General features: G+C 41.0%; 1 protein-coding gene across 1 annotated transcript; it reads right to left on the bottom strand.

Annotated features, from left to right (window-relative positions):
* Positions 1 to 1,448: 1,448 nt before the first annotated feature.
* On the bottom strand, positions 1,449 to 17,942 carry LOC139732878 (microprocessor complex subunit DGCR8-like). The gene is made up of 15 exons (XM_071643716.1): positions 17,009 to 17,942; positions 16,469 to 16,611; positions 15,765 to 15,889; positions 14,524 to 14,702; positions 13,706 to 13,775; positions 12,072 to 12,132; positions 11,519 to 11,570; positions 8,929 to 9,030; positions 8,260 to 8,358; positions 6,378 to 6,451; positions 5,279 to 5,379; positions 4,292 to 4,391; positions 3,418 to 3,474; positions 2,246 to 2,329; positions 1,449 to 1,655 (listed from the first exon to the last, which is right to left on the bottom strand). Exons 1-15 carry the CDS (start codon positions 17,940 to 17,942, stop codon positions 1,449 to 1,451), a joined length of 2,388 nt encoding a protein of 795 aa, XP_071499817.1.
* Between the last annotated feature and the right edge of the window lie 2,233 nt (positions 17,943 to 20,175).

Raw genomic sequence — 20,175 nt, 5'->3', positions numbered from 1 at the left:
TCTCTACCCTACACTGCAACAGGCTCTATCAAAAGCTGGGTGGGATTTTCCTTTTACACATCACATGATTTCTTTGAGAAGAGAAAACGACTAAAACTGCATCACTTGACGTCACATACTGGAACATTGACACTCATTGCACTTTACATTCTTTGCAATACTTGTTCTTTTACACCTACATCATTAATTTGTCTCTATTCATAAGTTGATTGAAAACAGAAAAATTATTTTCAAACTGGCATTTGTATGAAAGGTGCATTTTGGCAACTACTCACATTGTATACACATCCGAATGCCTTGTTCGCTTCTGAATGTCGCGGCAAAAATTTTTTTCAAGTGAAGCCATTTTCACATGACACAAAATGCAAGAATACAACACAGAATTTCACCTCTGCACTTGCTACTCACATCCAACGTTGGATCAATGCGACCCAACTAGTCAAGGTGGACAGGGAATTTCATAGATCTTTTTTGCATGTCTTCTTTGGCAGTGCTTTTGGAGGAATAAAAAGAGAAAATGAACACCCACAACGGCAGAAGCGGAATACTTTGCCAGTGGCATACAGCTCATTCGCTCACGTAAGATGAGATACAATGTATGAATGTTCACAATTTGTACAACAAAGTATGGAGCCGCAATTCCAACACGGGACTGCCTTTTCATTGCAGCCAATTACGTTCCTATCACGTTTCACCCCCGCGACCACGGATGGTGTGTTTTACTTTTCTCATTCAGAACTGGAATTGTAAATTGTCCTCAGTGCTTTACAGACTGCATCTAATGCAGTCATCTCAACTATGTGCACACTCTTCTTTTTTTCATTCTTTACCTGAATCTCCACGTCATGGCATGTATTTACTGTATGTACCCCACTGTCACTGGCAAGTGCACATCTTCAATATAAAGCTCAATACACTAAGATCATCCATATTATACCATTCAGCAGATTAGAAGAAAAGAAAACATTTCATTTTCTCCTTGAAGATATCACACACTTTAATTCTCCTCGGGTATCATAACAATTTGTCATTATTCAGCATAGCTAACATTTTTCTGAAGCTAAGCATCATTTGGACAAAATGTTAGTCTCCTCTGACACAATGACGATGAATTTCCATTGGTTGGCGGAACAGCCAACCTAGGTCTCAACGTCATCACTACAATAAAAGCCATTCTCTTTCTTTTTGAAATTTCCCACAACTTTTTGGCATCATCCTCGACGAAACACAAGTTTCTCTCCGATGAAGCTTCAGCACCACCAACGTCGCCGAGACACTGACTCCCAAACAATGTCGTGTCCACGAAAAAAAAGAAGAAGAAGGAATCGGGCACATCCATCATGTGATGAGACTGGACGGAGGTTAATCCACCTCACAAAGCACAAACCGGCCACACCCACTGATCCCTATCTGTGTGATACCACTTGAAGGCAAAAAGGGATGCGGTCCTACGATGGCTCGGTCTCCGCGGCATCCTCCGCCTCCACCTCCTCGGCGGTGCCGGGCTCCGCCTTCTGCCGGGCAAACTCCTCCTGCAGCCAGCCCTCCTCGCCGTACATCGCCAGCATCTCCGTCCGCAGCTTGTTCAGGATCTTGCGGTTTGGCCGCGAGTGCCGCTTCCCGTCCTGCAGCTCTATCACGCTCTGCTCCGCTTTCTGTGGGATTTTAGGGTAAAGAGATTCAGAGACATAATTAGACAAAGCGAGTGGAGGGAATGGCTGATTTAAAGATTGGGGCATATATCATTTCAAATATCTTGAGAGAGCCTCAATGCAGGTTACACTTAAACATATTAAAGGTCTCTATCTCTGAGATCTGACTCAAGGTATTAGAATATTGATTTGTGCGACACAGATTCTTCTTTTTCTGCATCTTTTGTTTGTTGTTTTCTTTCTACTATTCCATGTCATTTCTTGATGTTGAATATTCAGATAAGTAAGTGGGTTTTCCCTCTCCCCTTCTACTTTTTCAAATCAAATACTTCAGGGCAATACAGTCCAAAGAACTTTGCAAGCCCCTTCCCCCTTTCCATCCCCCCCCCCCCCAATAAAAATGTGTACGTTTTAAACAAACTCTATACTGAACTTGCTATCTTTATTCTGACATGGATCTACAGCCATCCCACCACTTCAAAGATGCCTGTAAAAGACGGTTGCTATGACAACCCTTCCTTCTCCTTCATCCGATTGCAATCTTTCTCCAAGCAGAATCAACGCACAATTTAATGGCAAGGAGGAACTCTCACCCTTTTGGCTCTGTTCAGCTCCGTCGATCCTTTGCCGTACATCTTGATGATGGCCCCCCAGCTGTTAAGCTCTGGATGCAGCTCCTGCAGCATGTATAGAAACCAATGCGAACAACTAGACTCAAGATAACTTTCATACTGAATACACCATATATTTAGCTAGTCTCATTTTTTTTGTGAATTGGGATTTCTCAACAATTTCGTGAGTGGTCAAAGTCACAATTGGGAAATACAGTGGGCCCAATGAATGGAGAAATGTAACGTGCATGTCACATTTATGTCTGGATTAGAGTTAATATTTTTGTGCGTTGTTGAGTTCCAGAAAAGCATCTAACTCGTAGTGTTAGAAATAATGAAACCCTCACAAAATATATGGCGTATACACAGTAACATTCTGTGCAGCACAATAGCATCATTGACACCTTGGTACATCCCAATACAAAGCATTCTGGTCTGACTGATGTCAAATGCTTGGTAATGCAATGAACTGTATACAATAGTTCCACCACACCATCTGCATCCAATGTACATTTTAAGGGGGAAAAATCAACATTGGTTTGGGACATAAAGTGAGTTTACAGCAGGCAGGCAAAACCTGTTCAGAATGGCCGACTCTTTGTACATAACATTGTAAAGTGCAATCAACTTTTTTTTCAAAAGGTTTGTATTCAGTTCTGCAAGGAATGCTATCCTTTGCAGTACGAAAGCATAAACAAGGAAAGGAGATATTGTGAGACAAGAAGTCTAGTAAGAACTGAAAGTAAGAACTTTTTCTTTTATTCCAAACCTTGGGCTACAGAAAGGAGAAATATGGCAAATGCTGCAAAACAGGACAAAATCAACCTAGAGCAAGTCTTCAACCTGCAAAAAGAGAAAGCAGAATTGCAAAAGCCCTGTTTATTCTGTATGTGTAGCAAACAACTTAGTACTACTCCATCATTTCGCTATTTCCAGCATACTCTGTTGTTTTTTCTATTCTTTTTCAACCGACTTGTATTTAACAGTCCCTGAAATTTGACATCTCAAATTTCGATTGAAGTACAATAGACAAGTGTTTCTTGAGTAACAGGGCTTATGTAATGAAACAAGGAGAGCCTCTCATATACTCTATGTAATATGTCCCATCAACAGAGGCAAGAATTCAGAGTTGCTTTGGTTTCTGGTCTCCTCACCTTGAGTAGTTTCTGGGCTCCTTGTTGCTTGCCACCATTCTTGTTCTTGCACATTCCCTGAAGAAAAACACAGCAAAAGGGACTCAAAATCAGAGCATGTAAGGAGCGTGTCCTTTAGTAATATACACCATATTATAATGAATAATATCTATTATATATCAACATTATATCATAATGTACTTTTCTGTAATTTTTCATATCATATCATAACATTACCACAACAAACTTAGCACGAGTCCTTCCTTGAAGTCGACCACAGTACTTTTGAGCATAATGGAACAAGAGAGGTTGGAAAGGTGGTGGTGATGGCAGTGGTGGTGGCGGTGGTAGGAGGGGGTGGTGGTGGCGGTGGTAGGAGGGGTGATGGTGGTGGGGTTCAAAAGAGTGGTAATGGTGATGGTGGAGGTGGTGATAGGAGGGGCAGTGGTGCTGGTTGTAGGAGGGGTGGTGGTTGAGGGTGGTAGGAGTGTGGTGGTGGCGGTGGTAGCAGCGGTGGTAGAAGGGTGGTGGTGGTTGATGGTGGTAGGAGGGGCGGTGGTGGCAGTGGTAGGAGGGGTGGTGATAGCGGTGGTAGTAGGAGTGGCAGTGGTGGTGGTAGTGGTGGTGGTGATATGAGGGGCGGTGGTGCTGGTGGTAGGAGATGGGGTGGTGATGGCGGTGGTAGGAGGGGGAAGTGGTGGCGGTAGGAGAGGTGGTGGTGATGGCAGTGGCGCAATTTCAGCGACATAACATAAATGCCACTATTATGCAATGCTAGAATAATGTAACTAATCTCTTCATATTTCACTAGTGTATTTCAGCTTCAATGTCACCAGGCATTCTGCAGTATCTGTGTATCAGACACAGACTACCCTACCCTACTGGATGGACTAACCTTCACACAGTGGGGTCCCAGGGTGAGTGTGTACTCGCTGCGTTGGTGGTTCTTGACTTGGATGTCTAGGTTGATGTCCGTATCAGCCATGCCATGACTCCTGTTTGAGAGCAAAGGGGACACCAGAGTTAACGTGGGAGTCTTTCGTGGGAAAAATCATCTTTATTTTGCTGTCTAGAAAATACTTCTCTGCATACTGTAAAACCAGAAATTTTGCCGTGTATGAAACATTCGCAAATTTTGTGAGGAGCCAAAATTTGCAAAAGTAAAATGCACACAAAAGTGTTAAGTCTGCACAATGCATTGACTGTCAGGGGCAAGTCATATAAGTTTCATGCTGTGAAAAAGGCCGTCGGCTCCAATTTGCGAAAGTTTCATGCCGCGAAAGTTTCTGGTTCCATCTACTGGAACAGTCCACTATAGGTTCATGGTAAAGACTATTCTATACAAGAGAGAATATGCTGAGAATGAGTGATTCATTTGAATTCCAATGTGGCATGGGAGCAGGCAAAACAGAAAACAGTAGCAAAGCACCTAGCAAGAAATGTATAGCCGAAAACTATGCAGCGTAAGAGGTATTAACATGGTCATGGTATGTTTGACAAGATACTTAGACTCAATCGATAAATATATGGAAACAAATATTTTAGGCTGGTTTCCAAAATCTAGACATTACTCTAGAATGAATCAATTTAAGGCCTTTCTTGACTGATAATGAGCTACTGCAAATGTTCCTTCCCTAAAGCTCTCTTTCTGACTTATGTAATCTTCACGATATTTTACAAAGAAAACGTTTTTCACTTGTGCCCCTGTGTGTCCACGAGAATATTGATTATGCAAGCACACTTGCATCAACAGAAACAACTTTCATCTTCACCTCCAGTACACCAACGAATACAACTGTTTCGGTAAAGCATCCCCTCGCATCCTGTAACAAAGGCTACCACCTGTTTCATAGAACTCGAGACAGAAGAGAACAAATCGCACCTCTGCCTGTATTCCTGGAGAACCTGCCAGGGTGTCAGCTGACCCGCCTTCAAACACAGGTCGTAGATGCGACTGTCATCGATGGCAACGTGATCAAAGTACTGGGGGAACAAAATAGATACAAAAGAAACATAAGAAACAAGGTGACTTGTAAAATACATATTTTAAAGGGATGGTACAGTCTTGGTGGAGATGAGAATTGGGCTTTTAACTTTTTGCGAGATACTAAGAAAACACTTAGTTTATTTGATGAAAATCGGGTTTGGAATGACTGAAACATCCAAAAACAAAGCAAAACAAAGCGATCGTAAAAAAGTGTGGGTCCCACACTTTATTAGAATCGCTCTGTTTTGGATATCTCAGCCATTGCCAAACCAATTTTCATCAAATAAACGTTGAATTCCTCATGGAATTACATGCTCTTTCATATTTCATAAGAGGTTTCTCATTATCTCATCAAAAAATGTTAGAAAACTGACATTAGGTCTAAACCAAAACTATACGATCCCTTTGATCACTAACACTACTAGTACTCCTCATGTTTTATGATAATATCTATGATATGAATGATTACATATACCATCATATCAGTACCATTATAATTACATAATTTTATTGTCATCGCAAGTTAATCGGCAGTAGATCATACATTACGGTCCTATGTGGGATATTTGTTTTGCTGTTGCACATACTGTAAAAGTGGTTTCTTTCGCGTACAGAAACTTTCGCGGTTTCCATCGGTGCCGACTTTTTCGCGTGTGTTTAAATTCGCGGTCGGTAATGATAGCGTTGTAACAAGCGACGAGTTCAAAACATTTTCGCGTGATGTTAAATTCGCGGTTGAACCTCAAAGCGCGAAAAGCGCGAAAATAAAACCATCACGAAAGAAACCACTTTTACAGTAAATTGTAACATTTGAGCTAAGATGTGATAACAAAATCAGTTGTACATTATGAAAAAGAGTGAAAGCTTTACTGAGCAAATTGAGCGATTCTGTTTTGTTAACTATGACGGCACAGAGTTTCCGAGAGTGAGACAACAAGAAAAGAATCAATCTGGGATGGAGAAGAAGAATCCTGACATGAGCCTCAGATCTCACCTCAGTATCTGTCTCCGCCTTCGGCTTCTTGTCGGCTATCAGCTCAGGTACCAGGATGTCCAGTGTGGCTTTGGCTGTGGAGACATTATGGACACGAGAGACAGAAAGATAGAGAAAAGAAGGAGAGTCATAAGGTGGACATATATTTCTAATAATACAAATTGGGTTCAAATCAACACTTAACATTCCAGAGACTTTTAACGCTTTCTCAGTATTTGCTGTGGTTGTGAGCGCCAATTTTGATTCTGTACAACTTGGCATTGGATATCTATATTGGGGAACACACTGCAATTACATGCAACTGAATAGACCAGTCTACTGCAGTTTGCATTCAACTTAAAGAAATACAATCTAAGGAGAGAGTTGTCAAAAATGAAAAGCCATCATGAAACTAGAAATGTCGCTATGGCGACTGATGCCTCCGCCATAATGCATGATTCTCCCAATAGGCGAATGGTACAATGTCTTCACAATGTGTGATCCATGACAGTTTCACGTAACTGGCAAAATATTGAAATGACAGGTTTGTCAGAAATGTCTTGAACTGGGTTTGCTTTAATTTTCTAAGAGTACAGGTACACATATTTGGGGAATTGAGAATTTTTACTTGAATTCTGACAGACCTTTTTATAAGTTTATGCATTGAGTGATTTCCAAGGTATGAAGAAAGAGTGTAATGACGGTACGAAATGTTTTTTTTTTTTTTTTTTTTTTTTTTTTTGGGGGGGGGCATTGAAACCTGGCCTTTGACCCTTAACCTTTGACCTGTGACCTTCCGGCTGGAAATTTCCAAGAGAATCTCCATTAGGTAATGCATGTAATAAGTTTTGAAACTAATAATGCAAGCATTGCATATACTAGTATATGAGGGAAATAGTAAAATTGTGAGGAGTTGACCTTGACCTTTGACCCCTGACTATTGACCCATGACCCCTAAATTCCCTAGATAATCCCTGCCAGTCAGTACATGCGTATGTACCAAGTTCCACGAAGATACATTGAACCATTTGCGAGAAAAGTGATATTGCAACATTTTCACCTAACCTTTGACCTTTTGACCTTTGACCTTATGACGTGAAACTCTCTCTGGAGAATTTTTACGCAGTAGTACATGTCCACACCAAGTTTCATGAAAATACCTTTGGGCATTGCATAGATATGGGGGAAATTGCAACGTTTATAGCATTTGACCTTGACCTTTTGACCTTTGACCTCTTGCCAATGTCACTAAAATCATATCAACTAATTGTCCCATCATACATCATCCTTGGACCAAGTTTGGTGAAAGCTGCTTCATCCAGTTTTGAGTTATCACGTAAACAGATAAATTTAAGGATTTGACCTTGATCTTTGACCTTTGACCTCTGTCCGATTTCACTGAAAAACTAATGAAGTAATTGTCCCATCATACATCATCCTCCAACAAAGTTTGGTGAAATTCACTCCATCCAGTCTTGAGTTATCGCGTAAACGGATACAATTTCATGATTTGACCTTGACCTTTGACCTTTGGCCGATTTCACCCAAAATCTAATCAAATAATTGCCCCATCATACTTCATACTTGGACTAAGTTTGGTAAAATTCCAGTAAATATTACTCAAGTTATCGCGTAAACGAAAGCGGACGGACGGACGTACGTGCGGACGGACGGACGGACGGACAACCCGAAAACATAATGCCTCCGGCACCACTTCGTGGCGGAGGCATAAAAAAAAAAAAAACTCTGAATACTGTAAAAGAGTATTCAAGATGTTAGAACCTATGCGAGTGTATCATTTCAGAATGTCTTAAATAGAGTTTGATGAATGCAAAACATTCCTTGAGGTCTTTGTGTGTGTAGATACATCTACCTGAATTTCTTTATTCAACTTCAACACTACCTGCTTCAGCTTTGGCTAATCTCTTGCTGCTAGCTTCACCCCGGCCATATTTTGTGCCTTGGATCTCTACCACAGCTGCAAATGGGGCGTTGGCATTATCTAGAGGGGAAAAAAAAGAGGGAAATATGAGCGATTCAAGATCATGAAATTATTCTGCTGTGTAAGCATCAGCATACATGCATATTTCATCATCATGAATATCATCACTATCATCACCATACTGACAAGACAATAGCAATCACTGTCATTATCTGCAGGATCATTAGTTCCATCATCATCATCCCCACTGCTATCATCATCACTATCATCATCGCTATCATCATCACTATCATCATCACTATCATCATCACTATCATCATCACTATCATCATCACTATCATCATCACTATCATCATCATCACCACCACCATCACCATCACCACCATCATTATCCTCATCACCATGTCCATCAATAAACCCTCACAAACTTCCTGACAATATGATTATGATCACAGTTATAAAAGTCTTAACCATTATTACAAACTTTGTATCACCGCAATTACTGGTACAGTTATTCTTACCTAGGGACAGTGTAACTGGTATGATTTATTTTGTAATGTTCTGTAATCACAATCATTATCATCTTAGCATTATCATTATGATAGTGATGATCTGCACCATCAAACTTACTGCTCTCTCCAAAGATGTAGTGTGGCTGTGTTCTCATGATACGCTGGGAATACTCGTGGAGGATGCACACTGGTGTCTTGTCCTGGGCATTGATGACAAACTCTGGCAGAGAATGTAAGCACAGCGGCAGAAAGTGATATCTCCAAGTTTTCATTTAAAAAGTTATCTACTATCCAATTGCCTTTTTCCCTCTAATATCCCTTTATCTAAACAGTAACATTAAATTATGAAATTTAACCCTCTTAATCACATCTGTTCTCTACACACAAATAGATATTGCCCTAACTTCAAAAGCTGAAGAGTGTCACCTACTCTTATTTCTTAAAATAAAATTCATAATACTGTACTCAATCTTCTCTTACAGCAGGGAGGTGAGACAAAAAGGAGTGGGCACTCTGCCCTGAGGGTTTTCCCTATCACTCAACGCAGGATTACAAGGGATCAGTGCCCCAACAAACAAGTAAACGACCTCTTACGTAACGAGGTCAGTCTGATCGTTATCACTGCTGTTTGATGTTCGATCCTCGGGGCCGCGGTGATTTGGCCCTCTATCGTTAGGAGTATGGACAGGCCAGTTGACTTGTGTGTGTTCACAAGGACGTGTATGAGGGTTTTACATTCTTTATGCAGGCTCACACGGCATATACTCTTGGGACCTGCTAGTCTAAGAATTCAGCTCTCGATAGGTACAAAAATTTTGAAAATCGGCCGAGAAGAAGTTGAGTTTTGACAATGTAACTGTTTAAAGGTGCATGGTCCCCGTGTTTTAGTCAAATGCGTACGCGGGCGCACGGCGCAAGTTTCCTATAGAGACCTACGCTATCGACTTCTTTTGGCGCTTACGCTTTGGCCCACTTTCCCGAGTCCGAAGAAGTCCGATTCACTGTAGTCAGTGGTCCGATCACAGTTCGGCTCATGATTCGGCTGAGGGGGATGACAGCTTTAGCAAACTTCTTTTGTGATGTCATAATAACAAGCACATATGCACGCACCCTGGCATTACTACAGACTGCGCGATGCGCAGAGAAGATAACAAAGGCAACGTTACTTAGCAACACCTACGCACTTTACTCTTGATGACAGCTCTACTTCGGTAATCTTCGGCAGTATCATCAACAGCGCCATCTACACTACCGGGACTATGCCCCTTTAACAATAGCCATTGTTTTGTTCTTGTCTTAATCAAATTACGACGCAATGTCAAGTGTAAATCCTGACTAGTGCTGACGAAATTCACCTGTAGATCAGCAGATGTTGGGGTTTTTCTTTAGTCTGATGTATCACTCCATTGTTCGCTCGTGTTGGTTCTCTTGTCATATTTTTTGGGAAACTTGCGTACATCCGCCAAGACATGTTTTTTTCTGGTCCCACTAACATATTTTAGTGAGCAATTTTAGTTCTCCAGGGGATGAAAACACTATTTGAATGTTTTTTTGTTGTATGCTGGGGATATATTGAGGCAGGAGGGCTCGAATCTACAACAGAGTGGTCATGATGGAGACTACTATAGGACCTACGTGTAATCTTGGTGAAATAACTTGCCTCCTTGCCTGGTGTATGGTGAAAACATGAGAGTTCACCTGAACTATCTCACATGTCCTGTATCACTGTATGCCTGACATAAGATATTCACCATGGCGCTTTTTTTTGTCTGTCTCTCTGTTTTTGTTTTATTCTTATTTGAAAGCTGAATGGGTATTTTTATGATGGTTGTTGCTGTTGTGGTTGGTATTTTCTGTGCTAGCTTGGTATTAAAATCATTGTTATCATCAGACATTATTAGGGCCTGTGTTCCACTACTCAGCTGTTCATGTTTCCTTCATATTCTTACAATCAGTATATTATTATTGGTGCTGCTAATCATTATTATTAAATGTTTTTAAGTCTGGGTTAATTTGTTTCCATTTCATGTAAAAGTTATTTCACCATAATTAATAGCATGCAAAGTACATTTGTTCCCAAGAAATCTTATAGTACATGGACATGTAAATGCACATAAGTTATAATACCTTGAATACTAGCTGCAAAATTCAAAATGTGACCATGCAACCAGTTCACTGCACATCACAATGCACCAGTGTTGTTTGCAGGCACAGCAATGGGTAATGCACCAGTAATGCACCAGTATACACCACCCACCAGTACCACGTGGAGTAATCCAGGTTCTGGCCAGGGAGGGGTGAGACCCACCAGCCTGTTGACAAGGATTGCGCATGTGCACTGTGCGGCCAAGCGGCAGTAATCTAGTTAGTGGAGTGGTCTCTTGGGGAGTGCGGCTCCGAGGATGGTTCAAAAGACACTAATCCAGTGCCCACTCCTTTTCCTCTCACCTCCCTGCTTACAGTGAGGTATTGATGTTAATGCCTTGTGTTGTAATTAAACTTTACCTACATTTTGGACTTTGCCAGACTCTGGCATTTGACCTACACATTACAACCGAGAGTGATCTCATCTGAGTATGGAGATAAAGAAAATAGTTTTCCCACGATTTATTACATATTTGATGAAGGAAGGACGAAGTATCAGACTTTGGTCTTTGACCCTTGACCTTTGACCACATACATTGTCATGGTGATGATTGCATACTCACCCCTGCCTTTGTTGCCAGGAATTTGGCAGCGAATCACCTTCGGTCCCCCGGGCTGCAAATAATGAGACATGTAACGGTATGTAATCACACCACAATGCAATGTGAAAAAACAGAGGTAAAACACTCACTGAGTATCCTCCCCCCCCCCCACCAAAAAAAAAAAAAGGAAAAAAAAGAGGAAACATGATTACAATGTAATGTGGAAGCACAAGCTATAAATTATGTCACTGGAGTCAAAGATAGATCCATAGTACTAATTCTAATCAAAATAATTCCACATACACATCTACCAGACTTTGTAGGAGTATTTTTTTTTTAAAGGATAACACAAGGTAATGTTCATTGTTCTGCTCAGATCTTCGGCATCGCCAGTTTCAACAATATTCGGTCATCATTTTGTCATTATAATGTTCCTTTCACTAGACACATTATCATTATGACTACTAAAGGAGGGTTCATGATATGCTGCAATTATCAATCATTAACAGCTTATGACAGAACCAGAATATATAGCATGAATCAGTTAAACTTTGCACGGGAAAAAGTCACTCACAAAGTGTGGTCTATCCTTTGTTTTCAAAGCTCTTGTATGCTTTCTTCTGGCAGCCCATGTTCTGGAAAAGAATAAGATGTAAGCTCAAGATACTAATGACAATAATAAAATAGTTTTGATTGTGCAATATTATCACCATCTCCACCTCAGCATCTGAGATTGTGTTTCATCTGTAAAGATATTAAAATGTTCAGTGTACGATAGACATTAGCACAAGTAAAACAAACCAAACTAGAAATGTCGCTACAGCGACTGGTTATACCCCCGTCAAACAACATTTCATAAGCTTTGGTCAAAACAACATTTGATAAGCTTTGGTCAAAAAACTGAGGAAGTAGTTAAATCCGCAAGATCTTTCCTTGATCTTCTGCCATTAATATGCCGTTACCATGGCAACGTACTTTCGGGTACTGTCGAAAAATGCGTCTTGCACATCTACAACCAAAGGCACACATCTGTACCAAGTTTCATGGAAATTGGGCAAAAACTGAGGAAGTAGTTTGCAATACAAAATTTTCCATCATTTTGGCTCATAATATGTGAGCTGTTACCATGGCAACATACTTTTTGTCACTGTCAAGAAATGTGTCATGCTGACCTATATCCTAAGACAAACATTCAATATGAATTCCATGAGAATTGGAAGAACACTGATGAAGCAGTTTTGCCATGAAGCATTTTGCCCTACATTTTACCAATAACATGCCGTTACCATGGCAACGCACTTTTTGCCACTGCGGAAATATGTGTCTTGCACATTAACATATTCAGATGAACATCTGTACCTAATTTCATAAAAATTGATCAAAAACTGTGGGAGGAGTTCGCTACGCAAGATTTGTACCCATTTTTGCCCATAATATGCCGTTACCATGGCAACGTACTTTTGGGTACTGTCAAAAAATACGTCTTGCACATCTACAACCCAAGGCACACATCTGTGCCAAGTTTTATGGGAATCGGTTGAAAACTGAGGAAGTAGTTCGCGACGCAAGATTTGTACCCATTTTTGCCCATAATATGCCGTTACCATGGCAACGTACTTTTGGGTACTGTCAAAAAATATGTCTTGCACATCTGCAACCCAAGGCACACATCTGTACCAAGTTTTATGGGAATCGGTTGAAAACTGAGGAAGTAGTTCGCGACGCAAGATTTGTACCCATTTTTGCCCATAATATGCCGTTACCATGGCAACGTACTTTTGGGTACTGTCAAAAAATATGTCTTGCACATCTACAACCCAAGGCACACATCTGTGCCAAGTTTTATGGGAATCGGTTGAAAACTGAGGAAGTAGTTCGCGACGCAAGATTTGCAACAGACCGACCGCCCGACCGCCCGACCGACCGCCCGACCACCCGACCGACCGCCCGACCGACCGTCCGCTGATTCCTATATACCCCCTTCAAACTTCGTTTGGCGGGGGTATAAAAAAGGTTAGGGAACATGAAATCCGAGGCAAGAGCTTTAAGGTGAAGAACAGCATTCAAAATGTTTTCATTAACTAACAGTCTAAAACATAATATACCATCATTATATATGTACATATTATGCAGTGGTACATGTATATGGAAATGACCACCACCACCACCACCAAAAAAAAAAAATGCATCTTTTAGATTCATACTCACTTGAATCGTTTGATGGCAATCTTCTCAAATCTAAATAGTCTTTCTAAATATTCATGGAGCTCCTTCCCATCTGCAATCATTCAGAAGAAATTGAAATGAAATATCAGTGTCAGATCAAAAGTAAATGCTTATTTTTCAGTGAGTCTGCCAGTCAGTAACAGCCGCCTGTTTATATTGCTGTGTCTAACTCGCTGCTGTATTGATACAATTGTCCTAAAATCTGAGTAGACCAACATCATATTCATATCCAAACTTATTTTTCATTTTTTCGAACAGAACATACAATGATATAATTGACATTGAAGATGTAAAAACACACACACAAACTTATATATTCTGAAAAAATAAAAGTGATGGGGCCCACTCAAAATACTGTGGTTGTAATATGCGAGTACCTCTTAAAGAAAGAGAAAGAGAACTCTTAAAAACTTACTACTTCAATCAAGCCCAAGTATTTTCAATGGCATTTGGTATATGCTCGCAAGAAATTGACCCCAGATTATAGGTTACAGAAAATGATTTAACTTGTTGTCAACAAAGTCACAAGTAGAATGTTTGGTGTCCATAAACTTAATCTAACATATCTTGCCAAAAATATTTCAATCATCTTTGTCTCTTGCAATTTATGCATTCTTTGCTGGCACAAGTCAAGATCTTATCTTATTTCAACCATTTCAAAGATTGTATTGATTAATTTCACCAAAGAGTAGGAATACGGGTGAAATCCTCCTTATTATGGTTTGCACCACCATGGAATAAATCTGTACAGAAAAAGGACAAAGAAACATGTTCTGTCCCAAGCTAAGAAGATAACTTACCAACCGAGTCGTCTTCACATATATGAATCTTGCTGTTCTTCTGGGGGAGATTCTTGTTTTCTGACCCCTGGCCCTTGTCCTTTGGCCCTTGATCTGTGACCTCAGTCACATCACCCTGTGGTTCTCCATCGACAACACCATTCTGAAGTTTTCTTGATGGATCAGCATTGTCTGGAGAGAGAAAAAAAGCATGCAAATACTGACTAAGTAATGTTAAACGGGACAAGTATGTCCTTACAATTCTTATGCACCAAAGTTAAGACACGTCACAAATAACAAGAGTATGTTAGCTTGTTATTTCTAAAACTCAAATGGTGTCTTAACTGTACATAGCTAATGTAACTTTCATTTCCACTGAGATGGTACATACCATAGTATACATGAGAAGTGAGCACCCACTTTCTCTGTACAAAGTGTACGTTTTTACACCCTCATTGGCTTCGTGAGCAATTCATTCATTTACCATTTTTTATTCGTTCATTCTTTCTTTCCTTCACTTGTTTATTCATCCATTCATTTATTCATTCATTCATTCATTTACTCATTCAATAATTAATCGATTCAACACCTATACATCCGTCCATCCATCTACTCATTAATTCATTCAGTCATATGACAAAACATGCCACATGGATAGAGTTTGATAACAACTGCTAGTCACTGGAGGTAAACCACAGGTGTATCTGTCAAGCTATATTTCCTGAGTGTGTGAGATGGACCACTGCCGATCAAGTACGCTGTGAAAGACGCTTATGCCCACATGACTAACTGTAATTCATACTAAAAATGCCCCTTGCTCATTTAATGTGCCTGTGGTAATAAAAACAAATGACTAAAAACATTTAACTTTTGTGGACACAACTGCTTGTTAATTTGAATTCATTGCTTTGTTTGGGATATTACCTTCCTTTCCTGACAACCATCCTTGTCTATGAACTGTTTACCTGATTGGGCACGTGAGGAAAATTAAGTTTGTGGCTTTTTCCCAATACTTGATTACTTGACTAACCTGGCCATACAATTTGTACCTTGCAGAAACATAGAAGTTTTTGGATACAACAGTGGCAGAGCTAGAGAATGAAGGTAGTACAAGACAAAGAAACAGCTGACTGCATGTATCGTAGACAAGATATATCAGTGAATCTAGTTCAACTGAAGTAAGAAACACAAAAATATATATATATATATCTTTTTTTTTAGCTCGGAGATTGTGACTTTAGGACATACCTTCCACTGCCTCTTTGGCATCCTTGCTATTTGGTTTATCTGTTTTCTGGTTACTGTTGCTCTGCGCTTGCACCTTGTCCTTCTCCAGGGCTCGGCTATAGTGCAGGCAAGGTATGGCGGCCACGGGGACATGGTGTCTCTACGATAAGTTCAATAAAGATATATAAGAATCTGTACTCACAATCAGGCTATGGAAAAACAATCACAATAATAGATTCTATGCATGTATACCAGAATGAGTATATTCTGAAGGAATTTCAGTTAAGCAGTCCCTAGCTCGTAACAGTCAAGTTTTAATCACTGACGTGGCAAATCTCTGAGAAGTTCTGTATATCATGCCCAAGGTCTATTAAAGATTACACAAGGTTCCTATCCCGTTTCATTAGCCTATATGCAACTGATATCCATAAAGTTTTGTCTGTATTTAGGTTGGCAATCAACTGTTGCATTTTGCATTATGCGTCCTAGATTTATCTCTGGGAACAGCAATTGCTTGTATGTCTCCTCAACAAAGTGTTAATATGACTGCTGCTATTGGTCAATCCCCTATCAGGTGTCACTTCACATAGTAAAATGTACAATCTATTTGTATGCAATATATATTAAAGTAGTATTGAGGTTACACATTCTAGCTAAACAATTGACACATGCCTTGTGTCCTCAGTTTCACTGCATCCTACATCAATCGCTTTACATCAGAAACACCTGTGACACTCACTCTTGCACTTCCAGAACCCAGGAGGTACGGCCTGGACCAGGTGCAGACACGGGTGGGGCGGTGGAGGTAGAGGGGCATGCCGCACTGGTGGCTGATGCGCACCCAACCATCCGGTAGACCCTCCAGAGGCTCCTGGCCATGCTCTGGGTAACACAGTCAGTGGTGGCCGTTGAAATCCAAAGAAACAATACATGCTGCCTTCAAGCAGCTCGCTGCTTGTCTTCACCATTCATCCACTCACATATCAAACAAACATTTCAGAAACATTTTTCATCTGTTTTGTGTTAATACATGGTAAAAAACCATGTGTCATATCATTTCATATGTTCTATCATAATTAGCTGATAATCATTTCGATTGAACTGAAATTTGCCTTTGAAAGCATTTTGTCATTCATCAACTGAGTAAATGACACATTTTTTTTTCCCATTGACATGTGGCAGCCCAAAGGAGAAGAGCATATTACTTAGCACAAAGCATGGGTGCATACAGATGTAATTACTCGATATACTGAATGAAATGTTCGTTACGAATACTTACTCTTTAGTACCATTTTCTCCTTGACTCCAATGAGTCCCTCCGGTAGAGAGCCCCCTTGGGTCACGACCTTCCGCCACACATCTCTTGCCTTCTTGTTGCCTTTCTTCTGCTGTTCCTCGCCACCCTTGGCCTGCTTGTATTCCGAGGGCAGCGCCTCGTCCAGCATGGCATCCAGGTCCCCGTCGCTGTCGGAATCCCAGTCCTCCACCTCCTCCCCCTCCTCCTCTTCCTCTTCTTCATCTCCGTCTCCATCCCTAGCACCCTCTTCATTCCCCATCCCCCCTCTTCCTCCTCCTGCTACTATTCTTCTCTCATTGTCACCACTACTGCCCTCTTCGGCATCGCTGAGAGTCTCATTAAATTCTCGATTCCAGTCTCCATCTCCTGCTGATTCTTGCTCTGCAATGGAATTATCTTCAGTCTCCTCCCCAACATCTTCATCTTCTCCTCCTCCTCCTCCTCCTTCTTCACCACGCATCTCTTCCTCCCGCTCCTCTAGTCTATCGGTAATGTCCTCCACCCGCCCATCACTTTGAGAGTTATCGTCACCTTTGGATGCATTGTCCGCCTCACCGTTGCCGTGGCTACTCCCCTCATCCTCTACCTCCTCATCCATGAGGTAGAGGTCCTCCGCGTCCCCGATCTTCCCAATGTCGTGAAACGACGACGTCGACGTCCCGCCGCTCTCCATTCCGTGCAAGTGGGCCGCGTCGTCATGCAGGTCAAAGTCGAAGCCAAGCAGACCGCCGGCGGAGTCAGCTCCCGCCTGGCCCAGGCTTGACTCCATGGAGTGCATCATGTCCGGATAATCATCCACGAGGAAGCTGCTCGAGTCCCACATGTCGCTGTCGAACGTGATGCTGCTCGGTGGGATGTCATCTGGGAAACAGTGTCTCTTTGATGGTGGGGGACTCGTGCCATCGAGTTTATCCATAGCAGACAATTCACACTCTCTATTTCCTCAACTCTGCACAGAAAGGAATTTGTTGCATGTTAACAAGGCATGCTCAAATACTTCCAAAATCTCTGATGTCAGTGCACAACACAGACTATTTAAAACAGAAGACAACAATATCTGCATGACGCACTGAAAGGAGTCAAGAATTAAGGTGGCCACGTTATTTTGACACTGAGATCATCTACTCACACACCAATGCCGTTTTGTTTGCTGGTCTGTCCGTTTGTTGCCAGATACAATGATTGCAAACATCACTGCCTCTTCTCTCCACATCTGTGGCAACAAACATTCATAATTATTGAACAAACAAAATGAAAAGACACTCAACCAGCTACAGAACCATCATGCTCTCAATAAAAATGGGGGGGGGGGGGGAGAAAGAAATACTGCTTTACCAAGTGGGACTACATCCATTCTAAAATCTTGAAAATTACATTCAAATGCACTCACGCGAAGGCTACATGAGCACCTGCTGGGGATGGGCATGAAGATTCTCTAAGACTGAGGTGTTCCGGAGATAAAAATCTACTCAATAAAAACAGGACAAAAGGATATTGATGTTTTTTCCCTTAAGTACATATTTCCAGCCAAGTAGACACTCTCTATTGAACACTGTACACAGCACTCTACAGTGTGTTCTAAACAGAAGTTTGGTCACCTCTAGTTATTATTTCAATTACCTGATTTCTAGCTGCACAAATCATTTGTGAAAACCTGAGCATTGACATTAACGCCGTAGACATCTGTGTCGAACCACTGTGCAGAGGAGCTAGAAGAACACTTTAAAAAAATCCATCAGTTTTGGGCCACAGAGGCACGTGTGACTCTTGACAGGTGGTGTCTTGAATCATCCAGAAGAAGGCTGCTATTGCTGATGCTTTTCTGAGTGATCCACTCTACCCCAAAGGATATAACGTCTTCTCTCAACTCTACACACACACACACACACATACACACACACACACACACACACACACACACAATCTAACTGCAGTGTACCAGCACAGGCAACACCTGCCGGTCTAGATAATGCCACCACACCGTCTCAATTCCCCCGTCAGCCTGGCACCCAACTTCAAAGACTTCAATATGACGTTTGAGCGAATGACTGATAACCCTTTTTGACAATGTTCTCAACTGAGCTTAAAAGCACAAAGAGAAAAAATAAATCAACCCTGTTATCACGTTTTTTTTTTTAGTGTGGCAGTCCTCTGACAAAGATGCTGGAGAATGGAAATGAGACACAAAGTCAAAGGTATCCCTCCTACCCAGCTTGAGTCAAAGGTCAAACAGATCTGGAATGCTGTCAAAACCCTGAATGCAGCTTCACACAAAAGGTAAAATAACATCAGTTGTGCTAGCATTAGAGACTGTCTCTTCCAGATATCGAAGGAGCATGCAAGAACCACAGAATGTACTTTTGTCTAGAAGTCAGATATACATTGTACAGTGATACCTCATCATGAAAGAAGTCAGATATATACAATAACGAAAAGCTCCTAATAGGAGGTGAAACTGTAGGTCCCAGTTCTTTATACATGGGGTATTTCTTCGTTTTTGTATCCTGATATAGTGAGAATCCTGACATAACAAGGTAATTGTTATAAGGTCCTCAACCTTCTTGTAAGGTTCCCCTGCACAATGTACACCTGAAGGAGGAACACCCTCACAAAGTGGAGTGCTAATGGAAAACCCAAATATGAGACTTGTCCTGCTTCCATTAAACTCGACATATGTTTCAACAATTCGAAATGGTTCCACTTCCCGAAGTAGCAGTCTGACAGGTGACGAAATGCTTTGCGAGACAATGACCTCACTGGACCAGAACTGATCTTGACACTACAGAGAAATAAACTAGGAAGCATCCAAGATCTCTACCAGCAGAACAACTCAACACAAGAATTCATTAATTTCATTTTCAAGAAACACCACTCTTTTATACTCCATTTTTTTCTCTCTCTACTACACTCTTCCCATCCCATTGTTTTCTGAGTTCTAATGTGTATTCACTACATGTACTGAACATGTGTTGGTCTACCTGTATGCTTGTTCAATTATATCTTTTTGCAGAGGACATCCTTAACAAAAAGTTTCCTTTCAAAAATATTTGATGCCATAAAGATTACTTTACATTACAGTGCATCATTTTTGTGTGTGCTTGCTTTCCATTTAATCTCAATTGAAGAATTTGCAATGCTGCTGATATTTA

This window comes from Diadema antillarum, unplaced genomic scaffold (genome assembly GCF_040938485.1).
Source record: "Diadema antillarum isolate AM-2024a unplaced genomic scaffold, OU_Dant_1.0 seq00000454_RagTag, whole genome shotgun sequence".
Taxonomy (NCBI): Eukaryota; Metazoa; Echinodermata; class Echinoidea; order Diadematoida; family Diadematidae; genus Diadema; species Diadema antillarum.
The sequence above is the reverse complement of the archived record's forward strand: the minus strand, read 5'-3'. Positions and strand labels throughout refer to the sequence as shown.